This window comes from Erigeron canadensis, chromosome 1 (genome assembly GCF_010389155.1).
Source record: "Erigeron canadensis isolate Cc75 chromosome 1, C_canadensis_v1, whole genome shotgun sequence".
Lineage (NCBI taxonomy): Eukaryota > Viridiplantae > Streptophyta > Magnoliopsida > Asterales > Asteraceae > Erigeron > Erigeron canadensis.
The window spans coordinates 24,349,859-24,368,246 of NC_057761.1; the positions used below are offsets into that span (position 1 = coordinate 24,349,859).

At 35.5% G+C, this 18,388-nt stretch overlaps 3 protein-coding genes and 1 pseudogene across 3 annotated transcripts; 1 reads left to right on the top strand and 3 right to left on the bottom strand.

The window, feature by feature from the left end:
* Positions 1–1,306: 1,306 nt before the first annotated feature.
* On the top strand, positions 1,307–5,837 carry LOC122580212 (acyl-CoA-binding domain-containing protein 1-like). Its single transcript, XM_043752492.1, has 6 exons — positions 1,307–1,771; positions 3,967–4,072; positions 4,169–4,272; positions 4,509–4,600; positions 5,222–5,319; positions 5,422–5,837. The coding sequence occupies exons 1-6, from the start codon at positions 1,389–1,391 to the stop codon at positions 5,563–5,565; spliced, it is 927 nt and encodes a 308-aa protein (XP_043608427.1). The 5' UTR covers positions 1,307–1,388; the 3' UTR covers positions 5,566–5,837.
* A 677-nt stretch (positions 5,838–6,514) lies between these two features.
* On the bottom strand, positions 6,515–11,182 carry LOC122587751 (mechanosensitive ion channel protein 9-like). Its single transcript, XM_043759919.1, has 4 exons — positions 10,197–11,182; positions 9,684–10,107; positions 9,373–9,575; positions 6,515–6,770 (listed from the first exon to the last, which is right to left on the bottom strand). Exons 1-4 carry the CDS (start codon positions 11,180–11,182, stop codon positions 6,515–6,517), a joined length of 1,869 nt encoding a protein of 622 aa, XP_043615854.1.
* A 1,645-nt stretch (positions 11,183–12,827) lies between these two features.
* LOC122587756 (G-type lectin S-receptor-like serine/threonine-protein kinase SD1-1) lies at positions 12,828–13,791 on the bottom strand. The gene is made up of 3 exons (XM_043759924.1): positions 13,571–13,791; positions 13,332–13,482; positions 12,828–13,133 (listed from the first exon to the last, which is right to left on the bottom strand). Exons 1-3 carry the CDS (start codon positions 13,789–13,791, stop codon positions 12,843–12,845), a joined length of 663 nt encoding a protein of 220 aa, XP_043615859.1. The 3' UTR covers positions 12,828–12,842.
* Positions 13,792–13,872: 81 nt separating this feature from the next.
* Positions 13,873–16,654, bottom strand: LOC122587760 (annotated as a pseudogene).
* Positions 16,655–18,388: the final 1,734 nt, after the last annotated feature.

The following is an 18,388-nucleotide window of genomic DNA, read 5'->3' on the forward strand; positions in this document are numbered from 1 at the left end:
ATCCTAGATCCTTCATATCCGACAAGGAAGAATTGTCTTATACTAATCATGCTTCCATGTTTGGAAATCTGGCCAATTTCAAAGAAAAAATGTAATTCAATGACGAAAACGCATTGATGGTCTCCAAATTAGATTTGGAGACCTTATCATGTCGGATGTTTTGATTTATTTGATTATACTTTGAATTTGATTTGATACTCTATCATGTTCTATTAAGGGATGCATTTAACATTTTTTGTTTTTTATTTATTGCAATGATTTTTTTTTAACGGCTATTGCAATAACTTTTAGTGTTTGTAATTGAAAATGTCTGATTGTTACGTCATCAACTATGTTTGGCGTATTTTCCATGTTTAACATTTGCATAATAATCGAAATAATTGTTAACCAATTAACTTAATATTACCCGGGTTGATACCCGTGTCCTTAAGCTAGTTTTTTTAAATATTTATCAAGTTTTAAGGTTACAAATATTTTTATTTATGAAATGGCTAAGTATGAGAGATTTAAGGTTTAAATTAGATATATATGATATTAAAGAATTTAAGTGGATAAATATGTTATTTTAAGGTTTAGTAAGGGTAAATATGATGTTCTCTATTTTTTTTAACTCAAAAGGTCAAATGTACAAAATTTAAACGCTCAGTTTTTCAAATCATTTTCTCCAAACATTGCTAGATATATTTATTATTGAAAAATATTAACTCACCATTCCATATATAAATTATTTTGGATCTATTGAAGTTGCTCGTTACATACGCATACCTTATATATTTAAAGAAACCAAATTTAATGAAATAGAGATCATAAATAACTATCTTCAATGAGGGCGCCCTTAAATATCCTTTGCCATTGAAACTTGTTCAAAAGTAAGGATTTTTTGAAGGATGCTATTACCTGTACTTGTCCTTAGCTAATATATTTTTGTTTTTATATGGAGGTAAAGGATATGTAAGAATGATTAGAGATAAAATTATAGGATTTGAAAGATTTATAAGGATGTATAAGTATTTATAAGGATATGATGTGTCAGCTCAAAGGCATCCTTAGCATTGAAGATAATCTTATTATTAGTAAAATACGAGTAATAAAGATGTTGAAATTTAGATTTAAATTAAAGATCAAAATTTAAAAATAATTTTTAAATTTTAACTTTTGTTTTTAATTTTAATTTAAATTAAAATTAAAACCTTATCTTATTCCGATATAATGTTCTTATCCAATCCAAAAAGAATACAGTAATCAAAAGAGTCACGTGCGCGGCGAAAATACGCAAACACCGTTACACAACAGATATATACAAAATTATACATATACATACACACACAGTGATCATATATAATCATCTCCAAAATCTTAAACCCCTGAACTAATCGGAAATCACGGCAATGTCCGATTGGCAACAGTACACACAATCCATAACCGTCAGTCTCATTTTCTCTTTTCTTCTCGCAAAACTCTTTTCAATCTTCTTCACTTTCCACAATCCAATTCCACCACCTCCACAGCACATTGCTAGCCCTAATTTAATTTCACAAAAAACAGAGCCAATTATAGAATCAGATAATAATGATGATGATGATGATTGGGAAGGTGTAGAATGTACGGAATTGGATGAAGCTTTTAGTGCTGCTACGGCTTTTGTGGCGGCGGTGAAGGTTTATTCCGGTGAAGTGAAGTTGAGGCTTTATGGTTTGTATAAGATTGCTACTCAAGGTCCTTGTACTGTTCCTCAACCTTGTGCTATTAAAATCACCTCCAGAGCTAAATGGTAATTATATAGTACTATCTTCTTTAGATATATATATATATATATATATATATATAGAGGAAAGTTATTTTTAGTAGAAGGGTTTAAAAAAGTACAAAAAGTACAAGGTATTTCCTCCTTTTTCTTCCTTCTTCCTTCCATCTCCGACCACCACCACCACCATGATAATCTCCGACCACCACCATGATCCTCCGGCGACGGCGACCATCTCCGGCGAGAGTTACACATGTGTAACTAACTTACACATGTGTAAGTACCACTTTTTTTTAGCATTCTAGGTTCTAAAATTTCCTGGTATTTTCCTTCGCGGGACAATCACCACCAGCCACCATCATCTCCGACCACCCCAACCACGGCGCCGGCGCCGGCATCAAGGGCTTCGCCCGTACTGTAGCAAACCGTCACCATCTTTTGGATCGCCGCTCATCAAATCCATACGATTCCCATATGCGTCCCTTGACGGTCAGCTTAGAACGGATGAGGGCCTCTTGCCCATACCGTATCCACCCGAAAACTAACCTGATTCTCGTCGGAAAGTTAACTTACACATGTGTAAGTTGTAGTTACACATGTGTAAGTCTCGCCGGAGATGGTCGCCGTCGCCGGAGAATCATGGTGGTGGTCGGAGATGATCATGGTGGTGGTGGTGGTCGGAGATGGAAGGAACAAGCATGTGTAAGTTAACTTAGACATGTACTTTTTGTACTTTTTTAAATGCTTGTACTATAAATAACCCACCCCTATATATATATATATATATTGGGAAAAGTTAAATTAGGGACTTCTTATTTTAGGGACGGTAGGGACTCCTTCTACCTCCTTCTCCGGCCACCACCACCATCATCTCTGACCACCACCACCACCATGATCATCTCCGACCACCACCATGATCCTCCGGCAAGACTTACACATATGTAAGTAACTTACACATGTTTTAAGTACAATTTTTTTAGGTAGATCACCCATCACTGGTTACCCCCTATGACCTATCACTCTCTATGACCTATCACGCTATGACCTATCACCCCTACCAGCTTTGGTTTATGAATATCCTTAAGGGCGAAGCCCGCTCCGAATCATAATTTTTATTCAACTTACACATGTGTAAGTCTCGCCGGAGATGAATATGGTCGGAGATGATCAGTGGTGATTAGATCTAATGAAAATGGACGGTCTAGATCAAGTCCCTAACAGTCCCTAAAATAAGGAGTCTTTAATTTAACCCACCTCTTATTTTAGGACCAACTAGGACCATTGATTTTTGTACACCATCATCATCTACTACGATATACAAGACTTTTTTGTAAAAACACTAAGATTTTCCGGCGACGGGCCCACCAGAAAATCATGTGTAAGTTAAGTTACACATGTGTAAGTTACACAGTTACACATGTGTAACTTACACATGATTTTTCTGTGGGCCCGTCGCTGGAAAGTTTTAGTGTTTTTACAAAAAAGTCTTGTATATCGTAGTAGATCATGATGGTGGTGTGTAACCTACGAAAATCAATGGTCCTTTTTTGGACTTTTTTTAGTTGGTCTCAAATTATCTTTCCCCTATATATATATATAAATATATGCGTGTGTGTGTGTATGTATAAGACGTACAATTATGAGGTATTTGAAGTATTATGACATGTACATTGTGATGTGGGGCCGGTTTTGATAAGGTGACAACTTATATGGGTGTTTGAGTGAGAAAAATTGAATGTTGGTTACCTTGATTATGCTATCACTAGCCCACTAGGTATATTCGATAGCATTGAGTAGAAAGTTTTGGAAAGGTTAGAGAATATGATGCACATTTGAGATTCATTTAGAAACACTTGAGCCTTTTAGTAATGTTATAAACAAGAAACTAAAATGCGGAAACTTTTTATTTTCACAATTTGTGTGAATGTGAAAACGGATATGTAGATTTGTTCTTTTTAAGAAGGACCAAATTATGAACAGAAACCGAAAGATTTTTGCAACATTTATGGTATGAATTTATATGATGATGTATCAAGTATTCGAGTTATAGTATTGGATGTGTATTCTCTGTGTTTTATGGAAACAGGACGATACCTCTATCAGTTTTATTGATAACAAGCTTACATATTTAATGCTTCTAGATATTCTTGGGAACCTGTTTGTGTTCATTATCGATTTCATGAGGGTTTATAGCGTTATCTATGAATTTTCTCATGTGCCAGGAATGCATGGAATAAATTGGGTGCTATGCCTCCAGAAGAAGCGATGCAGAAATATTTGGAGATTATTACGGAGCTATATCCCACTTGGGCTGATGGTTCTACTCGTGTATGATCATACTGAAATTGTTTGTATATCTTTTTCGTTTATTCTCATGCAAAACATCTGTTACATTTACCCCATGTGTGTACATATATTTTACAGAAGAAAAGAGGCGGAGATTCTAACGAACCATCGAGTAAGGATGCTAGACCAATGGGGCCTGTTTTCAGCTCTTTTATACATGAAGAGGAATCTGGAAATGACTTGTAATATTCTTTTAAACTTTTCTGTTTTAAACAATTGCTACTTCAAGACACTTCTCCCTTCCAGTAGTAATTGTTCAGTGACCCACTGGTGATCTCAATTGTTGCCCTAGGTTTACATTTAGGTGTTCCTATACTGCTATTACATATATTATACCAAATGCACTTAGTACTCGCATGAAATATTGTTTATACAGAGTATGTGGCTAAGATGTCCTCATGTCGACTCTACTTTACAGAAAGTTGGATGCTATACATGACTTTGCAAGAGAAGGTGATATGCAGAACTTGCTTAAATGTGTTCAGGCTGGTGTTTCAGTGGATGCAAAAGGTTGTTCACATATCATTTATTATTCAAATAGTTAATATTACTTTATCATTTTGTTACATATCATGTCCGTATCCAACATGTTCAATCTCTAGAAGTAAGTTAAACTTGTGTTTTTATCAGAGAAGGCTTTGTGTATTCATCAAAGACGACTGATACCAGAAGTGGTAATTTCGACCCATATGACTGCGATTGGATCAATTCAGGCTATGTCTTTCTCTAATGGTTCATGCAGATAAATAGTTATAAAAGAACAATTTGAAAATGGAAATAGTTATAAAAGAACAACTTGAAAGGAAATGGGCCAATTGAGTCGAAAGCTGGCCAAGGTGTATCTTTAATGCATAAAACGTCCTAAATCATTCTGTTCTAAGTTTTATACTGTCATAGTAATAATGTAGTCATGGTAATCATATTTCACATACTAACTAATAAAGGTGAAAAAAGGATGGACACAAGTTGTTTCGGGTCAATCTGACCTGTATTACCCGTACCTAAAATTTTACATGCATTGACTGACCCATTACCCAACCTGCCGGAGTCTCACCCATTTTGCCACATGTACTTGGTATGTCTTTACTTTCTTGTTTACTTAATGTCACAATTTCCCAATAATAAATGCAGATAGCGAAGGTCGAACACCTCTGCATTGGGCTGTTGACCGTGGCCATATTGATGTTGCAGAATTGCTATTGAGCAGGAATGCTGATGTGAACTTGCAGGTGATTATATACAACTGTTGTGCAAATTTAATGTAAGAGCCTTCAGAGGCTCTATTTCTGGCATGAATTGATGTTTGCGCTTATTTCATAACAAAATTGAAGGACAACGAAGGCCAAACACCTCTGCATTATGCTGCTGTTTGCGAGAGAGAAGCAATTGCTGAGTTACTCGTGAAGAGAAATGCTGGAACAGGTATAAAAGCTGGTGATGGGAAGTATCCTTGTGAGCTAACTGATTCAAACTAGCCATGGATCCAACCTTAGTTAGCCCAAGACTAAACCACTAATGATGATCATTAGTTCATGTGTACAGACTATACATTTATCCTAGGGTCTCTTGAACATAAGAATCTATTAACACGAAGAAATCAACTTTTTTAGGTAATTCTTGACTTAGTGACTGGTAGTGAGAAAAACATGAACTTTCCTCATGTTTCAGTTGGTTTCTTTTTGGGCAAATTACATTTACTAAGTTAATGATTTAGACTCTATGAGTCTATGATATGGGTTTATAATCATGTCCAGACTCCAGTGACCCGGTACAGTTTTGAGTATGAACACATAATATAGATCACTAAAATTTGATTTTGTATATACGTTTCACCTCATCATGTAATGGTGAATTTGCCTTTCAATATACGTTTTATATGTGAGGAATGAAGGTAAGAAGCCATTTATTTGACAATTTGTTGAATTGCAAATTAAATTATTAAGATGTTTAAAAAATTTCTGTAAAAATTATGAAAGAGTAATATTGTGGTTGTAATTTGCAAGGCCAAGTGATCCTGGGCTTTTGTAGTTGGTAAAACAATGTGGACAGTGAAGAGTCATACTAGTAGGGGTAAATACTCTATGTTATTTGTATCATTAATCAAGTCAGTTGGTCCTGGTTCGTTTATGATAATCAGAAGGACTCGTTCTACTAAAATACTAATGACGATTACAATTGAAATTAAAAAAATCACATCACAAGTTTGGAATGAATAAACACGATTTGTAACAATTGAAACAATACATGTGCTGGTGCTGCACAGTATTCATATATGGTCAATATCCCATGTCTCTTGTGAGTGAACCTTCAATTCTAATCTCTTGTAATATCATCCACTAACCTGTTCCATGGTCATCATGGAGAAGGTAAATCATGGACAAGTGAAATCTGGTAAAGTTTAGAACCACTAACTTCCCATTAGTTTTATATATTCTCGTCCGCTAAGGTACCATCATATAGACTTCTTGGCGAAAGGTAGTGACACTTGATGCCAAGTTCTTCGAACAAGTTCTTCAGCTTTGCTACCAAATTCGATATTCTATTGTTTCTCTTTTCATAGTTTTGAAAATTAATCGTATGAGTAACGTAGAGGCTCATTTTTATCTTGTTCACATCTTGAATCCCCTTAACCCTAACAGTGTGTTCTGGATGCCAAAACTCAGGTTTGCGATCTATGTACCTGGAAATGTCAATTACACTATGATACCAAGAATCTTGTACATAAATCAAAAGCTTACCACGAGATCATATTGTAATTACACGACATGTTTAGTATTGATTTTGATCTCGTTATTGTCTTTAGGATATAAAGCGATTGCTAAGTAGCTAATGTGGTTAGTGGTCCATTGGTAAAGTATTTAACCTTCGGATATTGACCTTCCACTTTTTACATTGTGGGCGTGTATCATTGAAGGTTTTTCGGAAGTTTTGCTTTTGGATAAATCCATAAAAAGGTAACCATAAAAAGGTAACCTATTTACATAAATTTCTTATTAAAAGTAACTTATTTTGTTTTCGTCTATTTAAAGGACCCTATTTCCAAAAACTTCCTAATAAAGGGTATCTCGTTAATTTTTGATAAACGACGTCCGTTAAATGCCACACCACCGATGCCACGTCATCAGATTTGCTGATGTGGCAGTTGATTTTGACTAACTTATATATCGGTTTTTATATAGAGTAAAACGACGTCGTTTCAACAATAAAATAGTACCCCACAAAATATATCCCTTTCCCCCGATCCATCTCCCTCCTTTCTCTATTTTTTTTCTTCTTTTGGCGCCATCCTCATATTTTTCTTTATAACGGCATATGTTTTCGTGTAGGGGATGAATCTGGACAACGAACCAAGATATAGGCCGGTTGATAGTTTAATTGATGACATTGACATCAATGGTTTTTTGGTCGAAAATCGTTCGATACATCTGATGGAACTAACAAATGAAGAAAGGGGTGACACTAGTTTCACTTATTTAGGAAGTGACGGTGAGAGGGTAAATATTGAAATTGAGAATCTTGGATGTAGAAAAGATGAAAATGGGTTGAATAATGATAATATTATTGAAATGGTGTTCGATACACCTGAAAATGCATATACATTTTATAATCGTTATGCATTTGTACATGGGTTCGGCATACGCAGTCATTTGAACTCATTAACTTGAAGCAACTAGTCTTGTTGGACTAGGAGCTCCACTAGGCTTGACCGTGAGAAATTGACTATTGACTTCCTCCTGGCCCAACCCTAAACACTCTAAGATCCTTTTTCAAACCTGCTCCCATTAGCAGCTCACAACTTCACAGTTGTACTTACATGTAGTAACAATTTTCATTAAGGCATATCATCAAACACTTTCAATGCACTTGACACAAACAACTACTTTTACTGAATTGCACTTAGTTTGATTCTAACAAAACTAATTACGAGACTTTCAATTTAATGAATTGCACTCCAAATTTTTTTATATAAGATACACCATACTTTATTGATAGAATACAATCAAAACCTAACCTTAAAGTGTAGATCGAGACATCGAGTGACATAGGATGAATTAGCTCTTTTGTAGATCTAGTATGTAATAAAATAAAATAATAGATTGTACCTTTTTATAGTTATATGATTGGAACAGGATTTCAGTTATGGAAAAATAGAAACAGGGGAGAAAGAATAATGTGGGGATGACGCCAAAAGAAGAAAAAAAAATTAGAGAAAAGAGGAGAGAGATGGATCGGGTGTAGAGGGATATGTTATGCGGGGGTATTTTGTTGTTGAACGACGTAGTTTTGTTGGTTCTACACCCAATGTTAGTCAAAGTCAACTGCCATGTCAGCAAATATGATGACGTGGCACTTAACGGACGTCATCTGTCAAAAACTAAGGTGATACCCTTCATTAGAAATTTTTTGGAAATAGGGTCCTTTAAATAGACGAAACCAAAACAAATTACCTTTAATAGGAAATTTGTATAAATATGTTACCTTTTTATGGATTTTCCCCTTTTGCTTTTATTCCAAGCATTTGTTTAATTTTGGAAAATTTCCTAAATACATCTAATGTCAAATACTGATATAATTTTCAATCCCTAAAACAAGTATAGGTGTACCTTTCATTTTATGTTTTCTTACAGAAACTAATTCACACTTATCTTTTATTAAAATTGTGAAAGGTTTCGTTTTTATTCCTTATTCCTTTAACATTAAAGGTTCTTGTTAAAATAAAACAAGTATTAAAAAAAAACAAATAAAAGAATATGTTTCTCTTCACTGAAATCACCATCAATCAAAAAATCATCGTGCATCAATATATACAATTGTGTATCGTGAATCTTCATGCATCCATTTTATCATTATTGATTTAAGGGTCATGATTGTGTTTTATTTGTTTTACTTTTATACTTGTGATACCAACTTCAAACGACAAGACTCGATAAATAAAAGAAACGAAATTTTTTATTTTTATTTTTTTTTAACAGAAAATACCCATTGCGCCGCAGTGGGGGCAAAGTGCACCCCGGACCAGAGAATATCCACTGCGCCGCAGTTGGGGCAAAACACCCCGCAGGTCAGAAGATTCCCACTGCGTTGCAGTGGGTAAAATACCCCCACTGCGCCGCAGTGGGTACCAGTTCAGCAACACCAAAATCCTTTTTCAACACTTGAACAAACCTATGACGTTCAAATTTCAAAACCAACTTCTAAAACAAATTTTCAGATATTTAAACAAGCATTTGACATGATTATAAACTAACCTGACGAGTATGATAATGAAAAATAACACATACCCTTTAATTTTGGCTTTTAGAACGGAGATGGTCTCTTTGGCAGTAGAAACATCCAAATCAAAGTCCACACAATCGCTCATGTCCGGGCTTCGATTGAAATTACTGATTGCTTTTGAAGCTAATTCTGAATTTGGATAAATAATCTTCTCATAATCATATTTCAGGAAGACGGTTGTCAATAAGTTTACTTCCTCCACAACAACCTATATATAGGTTTATACATATTAATTTTATTAAGTAAATCAGAACAAAGCTGGGTGCGTGGGTAGGAGTTAAGAGTGGATTGTTTCATATCAGGTTAGCTAGGTTACCTGGACACCATCAACGATACAACGATCTCCAACGTCAAATGGGTATTTCACAAAAACAAATATTATGGCTTCAAGAGTTGACTTAGCAGACGCCCCAAATGTGAAAATCGCAAGTAAGAACTGAGAAGAGATGAAAAGCAACACTTCTGTTGTAGCAATCTTTGTGATAATTAACCATATGATTATGAGCACAACTACTGTGATCCCAGTTACAAACTTGTTTAGCCGCTTTATCGCAAACTTTGTGTCAGTTATGGACAACACTAGACCCTTATGATGCTCTGCCACATTCTCTACCCAATTAATGAAGGACCTGTTGGTAATACTAGTTATGGTTTCAGAACTTTCTCCTCCTATCCTCGCAAGCACTTGCTTCACCTCGTCTTTCTTCATAAAACGCAAAAGATCATCCTCTGTGATGTACCTAGTTCATATGACGATGATAAAAACATAAGTACAACGCACGGACAGAAAGATCAAGAAACAGGATTATAATTAAAAAAAAAATCTTACTCGTGCCCCGGTTTAGCTACATCCATAAATATAGCATGACCAGAGTTTGCATCAAATGGAAAGTCAGAGTCCTTTACAGCTTTGATTAACCCCATCATCGTCCAAACAGATATGTTGTTGGGATCTAAATTCTGGAGTTCTAGCATATCAATAACCATTTCCGCCTCTTGTTCTCCCTCTTCTTCCTTAGTAGAACTAAACCTTGTGCTTGGTAAGTTACACCCATTAATGCTTTCTGAGCCCCCCATTAACGGGGGCCCTGAAAGGATCAGGAGAATGTAGTAATTGAACAAGTCGTATTGTATTCTATAAAAGTATCTACTGACATAAATCGAAGAATTTATGATCTTAACAAGCAGAGTTCTGAGTATCCAAAGACCGGCAACAACAAGTGTAGCGGCAAGTCCCCTAGTAATATACTTCACAATTAATTTGCTTTTATTTCTTAATTTACCAACACCTCGGTTGATCAAGAGTCCCCATGTTAGTAAAATTAAACCAAACCAAATAAAAACCCCAACGCTCTTTCGCAGGCTATGAACATAATACATAACTTTCTTTTTAAGTAGGAATTGAGTTTCAATCAGCAAAAGTATAGCATTAATACACCAGGTTGAAAGAAAACGACCACATAAGATTGCCAATATCAAAACACACCATTCCCATAATTCGAAAATCCAAATATCGATATTCTCTAGTTTGTCTATAGTTTTGATAAGAATTAAAACTATAGTTATACTAAATATTGAAATGTACTTGACAGAAAACAGAAGCTTGATTTTCTTACATAGTTTTCCTGTCGGTTTAGCTTTAGTAGCTTCTTTACGATATATATCATCAACATCATCATCATCCTCTACGTCGACCTGCTGTGATGTTAGTCGGTTATTAACTTCAATCTTCCGATATTCGTCGCTATAGTTCGACTTATGTTCACCACATGGAATCTCTACTATCGCTTCACCACCATCCAACTGCTTTTCCATGAATTATTAAACCAAATTCACATAATTTTTTTTTTGTTATGTCTTGTATTCTTTCCCTTTTTAGATACAGTTGAGCAACCACAATTCCTTATGCAACAAAGTCAACGTACAGCAATGACACATGCAATTGTTGCATATATTACATAGGATATTAATCATGTATAGTAATGACAGATTCAAATATAATCAATTAAAAAATTAAAATGTTCTATATAAAATATAATCTAGATCTATCCGCATATGATTTAAATGATAGGAATCTATACACACTAGTTTTTGACAATACATCACCAAATGTGTTTTATTGTGTTGTACAGTACAACCTTGTAAAGCATATTTGCGCTTAATTCATAACAAAATTGAAGGACAACGAAGGCCAAACACCACTGCATTATGCTGCTGTTTGTGAGAAAGAAGCAATTGCTGAGTTACTCGTAAAGTGCCCATGGATCCAACCTTAGTTAGCCCAAGACTATTTATTATTCAAGTATCAATTTGGAAGATGCCTTGAACCTGTTCGATCAAATGACTCAGTAAAGACCTCCTCTTCCTTGTATTATTTATTTCAATCAGCACCTAATTAAATGCTGTCACCAAAATGAAATATTATTCTTTTTCGATTGATCTATTCAAACAAATGTGTTCCCTTGTTCTTCCTTGTATGTTCTTCCTTGTATCACATACAAGGAAGATGTAACTCATACAAATCTGTGAGATTTATAATTTAGTCTTTGGGGGAATTTCTCAACCGACGCGATTGATGATTGACAGTTAGTCTAGCTGATTTTTTTTTTTTTTATCAACGCTTAGAATCATGTTTGCTGATTTACAGAATGCAATTAGAGGGTCTTTATGTATCATGTTCTCCTTCTGCCATATGAAATAGCAAATTGATACATATGGCTTCCTTGAAATGAAAATATGTAAACAAGCGCAAAGTTGATATCTTCAATTTCAGCATGATGTCCGAAAGGTTGAAATAGTGAGAATATTTTAAAATACTGTCATTTATATATAAACCTTTAAGGTCGTATACGAAAATTGGTGAGACACTACTTGAATTCCTTTTTAGAATAAACTCCATCATGAATAAATAACTATACACACCTAAAAGACATAATGGGTCAAGTCAGATCGGGTCTGCAAGCACCAACGGCCAAACAAGTTGGCCCATACCGTGGCCAAGAAGGAAGGCGGAGGTCCCATCCCACATTCCTTTTGTTTTTTCGGAAAGTTATTTGTTATATTTTGATATTGTAGCTAGCAATTGGATAGTATCCGAGATCCATGTGTACAAGTCTACGGAGGGTTCTGCTTTAGGCTCTGGATCGTGATCAATGTGTTTTAGCCATCATCAGTGAGTAATGTTAAGAAGAAATCAAGGTTGGGTAAAGCCTTATAGACCAAGTTGCAATGGCGATGTCATGAGACCAGGTATTTAGTTACGTAAACTTACCTATGAGATATTCTCTGTTTTTTGTAACAGAATAAAATCAATGAAAAGTGCATCATATACTTGTCAACCAGTAAACAGCATACACAATTTACACAGCTATCCCGGTGCAAAAGCATAATATGTACTACAGGTTGAGGCCACGCCTTCTAAGAAGAAGCATGAGAACTCTTGGTGTTAACCTTTGCCTATCTTTTGCTTTGTTTCCTAACGAGCATAAACTAGTGTTATCATGTTCTCATTAACCGATGAAACGGTCTTCTCAACCTGGCTACTGCTCTCTCCAGTATAAAAAGCAGGGGGTTTAGGTTGAGGCAACACACCATCGCTCACTAGCATCAAAACCACTGACAACATAGTTGGCCTATCTTTTGCATAATTCTGCACACATAACAGTGCTACATGTATTGACCGTAACACCTCTGAGACAATACACGAGTCGTGTAAAGATGTACTCATTAGCTCAACGGGCCTGCCTTCTTGGAAGAGTCTCCATGCCTGAATCAGAGACAACGTGTAAGTACATCTAACTACCTAAAACTTTTCATAAACACTAGTTTTTGGTGGATGGATATGAATTTTCACGCTAACTTACATGTCCAAGTAGGAGTGTAAATGAGTCAATCCTGCTCGCGAATTGTTCGAATTCGATTCGAAAAAAGCTCGTTTCGAGCCGAGCCTAAACGAGCTCGAGTCGAATTCGAGAAGGTTGTCACTGTGATCTTCATGAAAGAATCCTCTGTTTTTCTTACCACTCACTATTTCCATCACTAGAACACCAAAGCTAAATACATCAGACTTTACAGAAAATCGTCCATGTACTGCATACTCTGGAGAAATGTAACCACTACATACAACAAAGTTAGGGAATATGGACATCTTGTAGGAGAATAATTAGAAATTAATCTGATATAATATGGTTTTCGGATTCTTACTATGTTCCTACCACTTTCTTTGTCATAGCGGCGGTGTCGGACCCTACAAACTTTCTAGCAAGACCAAAGTCAGATATTTTTGGGTTCATTTCAGCATCCAACAGGATATTACTTGCCTTGAGATCTCTGTGGATGATTTGAAGTCTGGAATCTTGATGTAGGTATAGGATACCACGAGCCATACCATGGATGATGCGAAAACGCTGAGGCCACTCAAGCATTGAACTTCTGGTTTCATCTAATTATAGTGAACTACTTAGTCAAACGTCGATTACTACATAAAGTGTGAAAGTAAGGTATGTTCAGTTATACACAGAAAATCTAACCAAATAGAAATGAGTCCAAGCATTGTTAGTCATGTATTCATAAATCAAGATCATTTCACTCTCATGAATACAGTATCCAAGCAGCTTCACAAGATTTCGATGCTGAAATTTGGCAATATATTTAAGTTCATTTTTGAATTCATCAAGCCCTTATTGGGATGTTTCTGAGTGCCTCTTCACTGCTACTTCTTATCCGTCTTCCAGCACACCCTAAAATTTGAATGTTCCAGTTCTGTTCAGCAAATATTATTCTAGTGATCATCATACTGATACTTATTTTTTATATTTGCGTACCTTGTAAACGGGACCAAATCCACCTTCACCAATCTTATTGTCAATACTAAAGTTATCAGTAGCCTTAGCTAGCTTATACAAACTATAAAAAGGGAAGATCGTCAAGATCTTCCATATGAAGGTCACTATTCTTTTTATGATGGGATTTCCAGTTTCCTACAAAATAATGTGTACGTTTTTCTTGATTAAATGAATCTGGCAGAATTTTAGTCGACTACTTGTTACATTTCGTATCTAAAAGTATTACACCTATATTTTTGTTACCTCTTCCTTTTATGTAAGACTTTTCCTTCTCGTTCTTCTTTATACAAGAATATGCCACTATAGACAGAATTAGAACTGCTGAAGAAGTTGGTAGCACCACTGCAAGTACTCTTGTGTTCTTGAAGCTAAAAGGGGGGACTTCATTGCCTTCCAGAATGATTCATTATAATTAGTAATATTTTGCTGCAAGTGGATTAAGTTTGGAGCAACTCAAAAAGTAACATGATGGAAGCATCCAAATTAGAGGACCTAAACGGTATGTGTAAAATTTTCCTCCTTTTTTTGAACGGAAAACTATCCTAATGCTACTTATAAACTAACCCGAATGCCTAGGATTAAGAAATATTTGTATGTATGGGACTATATCTGTCCCCTTTGGTGTTTTTAGTATTTTGGCAAAACATATGTGTTAAAATTAGGAAGTCCAATTCTCTAGTTGCCGGACTTCGTGAAGAGAGGCATCTCCATACAAATTTTTCCAAGGATTGAACACTGGACTTCTGAAAATAACCTCAATAATCTCACCCCAACAAATGTGACGAGTCAGACTTGACCCTAGGTGGATTCTATTGCGTTTCTTTTCCTTACAATTTCTAAAAGCTAAGATAAGTGACATTCAGCACATTTAATTTATAACAGTATCAGCAAGAAATACAAAATCTTTTACACTGTTTATCTTTCAACAAAACACCCTTTTACCCACAAATTCCTTACATTTATAGGAGTTTCAACTTATGAAATCTAAACCATCTAGTTCAACCGAATACCAACTAACTGGCTAAGCAACCTCTAAAGTAGCTATTGGAGTAGTAGCAGACTAGCAACTTAAAGTTAATTTAGACAATAGTACTAAGCTTCTGTAAGATACCTGTGCTAAGTTCAAAGAATGCGAAAACAATATCATTAGCAGTTTTAGACCAAAAGTGTACCTGCTAATTCAGAGGCAGCCATTCTTATGTACAGATCTTGCTTTTCATCATACTCTCTGATGTCAATAAGATCATCAAATCATAGCAAACATCCACTTCCACCATTTCTGATATCTAAATTTACATGAACAGTACAAGAGCAATCTCTTCTGCACGCCACCTCACATTCTGCAAGGGTCATGCTCCGGTTATACCATGAACGCCGTGTGTCTGGAAATTTCACCCCTGAAAGTTTCCTGAAGCCATCCCCAATTCCACACTGTAAAGCCTTTTTACGTTGACACCCACTCGACCAATTTCCTGAGTTCCATTCATTTTCGATACGTGGCCTAAATCCTTCCATGCACTTACAAGGGGGATACGTGTTGATGCCGCAGCTTCCATAAGGACCACAAAATCCATAACCACTACAAGTATCTATTATTTGATTTCCAAACACATCCCAGTCTTGAACCTGATCGTTCCAACGCAAATGCAGAGTGTTGACGTCTGGCATCACAAGTATCCTCTGAAAAATCGAGTTCTTAATTTCATATTTATAATATACCTCTTTTTCTTTCACAACAAATTCAAGCGAGTAAATTGGATTCTGGTTTCCAAAAGGCACACCTTGAAACTTCAGACCATTCCATAATCCATGGTCCAAATCCCACTACTAAAACTGGGCCTCTTGTTATAAAAAGTTGTGAATATCCATTCGTGTCTACCCAATGTCTATGCAAACCCAGAGCAGGATCGTCTATACTCTTCCATGTTGTCATATACCTCTCTCTTCCCGTTACCAAATCCTTTCCAATTTTCATCCCCGGTAAAACTGTATTACCCGGATAATCAAAACTTTGCCAGACTATACTGTCTTTTGTTCTACTTTTATCCCACACAACAAGATTTCCATTATCTAGAAGTTGCAAAACCACCATAGAACGATCACTCCTCATAGACAGAGAAGAATTGGATGACCAGATCATAGTACTGCCACCACTAAGAATGACTAGGTTCCCATGTTTGGTTAGTTTCAACATGCCCAAATAATCTTTAATCGGTGTCTCCTTGTTAGCAACCCATACAACAGCACCCGTTGATATTTTCTTGTACCATATCCCCAAGTACCGATTCTTGAAGTTTCCGGGTCTAAAAAAGCCCAATTCAAACATTTCTCCATCCAAAACAATTGTGTTACCATCTTTGATTGTTTGATTAGTGTTTATAGAGTCTGGTGTTGCAAAAGTTGACACAAGGAATAATACAAGACTTGAAAATAGCAGGATCATGTAACAAATTAAATTCATTAAGAAGGGTAGCAGATGTATATAGTGATCTCGTACCAAAATAGTCAAGGTTTTTTGGATTATCACAAAATAGCCAACAAAAAACCAAAATCGCAACTCGCAGTTCGCAACAGTTTGACTTTGATTTTTTTTTTTTTAAAGGATACTAGTTTATTATATAAGACATGAATACAAAACTTCAAATAAACCCTAAATTTTCATTAATTTTAAAAACACAATAAAACTAAATAAAAATAACATTTATTTAAAACATAAAACATTAAGAAATTAAAACACACAAAACACTAACTTACAACACAAATTCATAAGAAACATACTAATAATCCCCTAAGTTAACAGTACTGAAAGAAGATGATTGTGAAGTCGATTTTGATTTCCCTTTTGATTTTGATTAAGATACATACCCTCTCGGTAGAGGAAAAGATGTTTGTGATGGCATCGGTGCACCACAAGTGAGCCTTGTATGACCACTTTCCTTACAACGACTGCATGTTGTTGTCTTCCTCTATTCACCCTTTAACGGTATACGATCACGATTTTTGTGTCGGCCAGGTAGCCTTTTGTCCATGACGGGTGGCAAAACTGTTTGTAAATCATCTAGTATCTCCCATTCAGAAGGATGTGGTATGGGATAGACAATCTCGACATAAGTCTGTCGATATACTTCTGAAGTGTAGGAGTCCGTAGCGTATACAGCTAAATCATCTTGGTTTAGATGAAGAGCAACTTCTATAACATGGCCACATGGAATACCAGAAATTTGTCATTTCCCACAAGTACACGTCTTCGCATCAAGATCGACAAGTCCATTCAGCTTATGATCTATAACGTGAAACAATGTGTTTGAACATGGTTCAACTCTCCATGATGTTGACTTCACAACACGTTTTCCAATCTTTTTTTCTGTCAATGGTGTAACACCAATATATCATCATTTATAAACAGTAGTAATAATAAGCGAGATTATTAAACAAATAATACCTGCAACGTTTCTTTTCCTATAATACCACTCTTGAAGAGATGCACGGAAAAACTCCATTAACATAGTAATGGGTATCCATCGGCTTATCATTATCATCTAAGGTATCTATTCGGAAACTTGCATTTGGGTCTATATAGTGGTTGAAATTTGGATTATAAGGGATATATTGTGGGTTTCAAAGTGTTGGATATATTGGATAGGTGGAATACCAAACTGAGTTGTATGTGTTTCATATGGTCTTTGGTTTTGAAAATATGGTGGAACAAAACTTTGTTGGTGATGAAGTTGTGTTGGAATCATGAAACTTTGATGTTGGTAATTATCGTGTTGGAGATTGTGATCACCATAAACGGGGGCTGAAACACTTAATTGATTACTTCCGGTTCCTGACCCAATTTCACTACTTTTAGGTTGAACAACATACAATGCAACATTGTCTCTTGAAACACTAATATAAGCCATGAACCGATCAACATCTTCGTTGTCATTTAACAAATAAACTTTACCATCTTTCAAATAAGATAGCTTAAACCCACTATGAGGCTCTAAACTCAACTTCTTTGCAACACATAACACTAAAGGCTTTATAAGTTAACTTTTTAAATGACAGTTTTAATGAAACATTCGTAGGTAATGGTATATACTGTAAATAACCATTCACATTCTCCCATGATCCTCCAAAACACAAATCTACCCAAACAGTCAAGATATATGATGGTTCCATTATGTAAGAA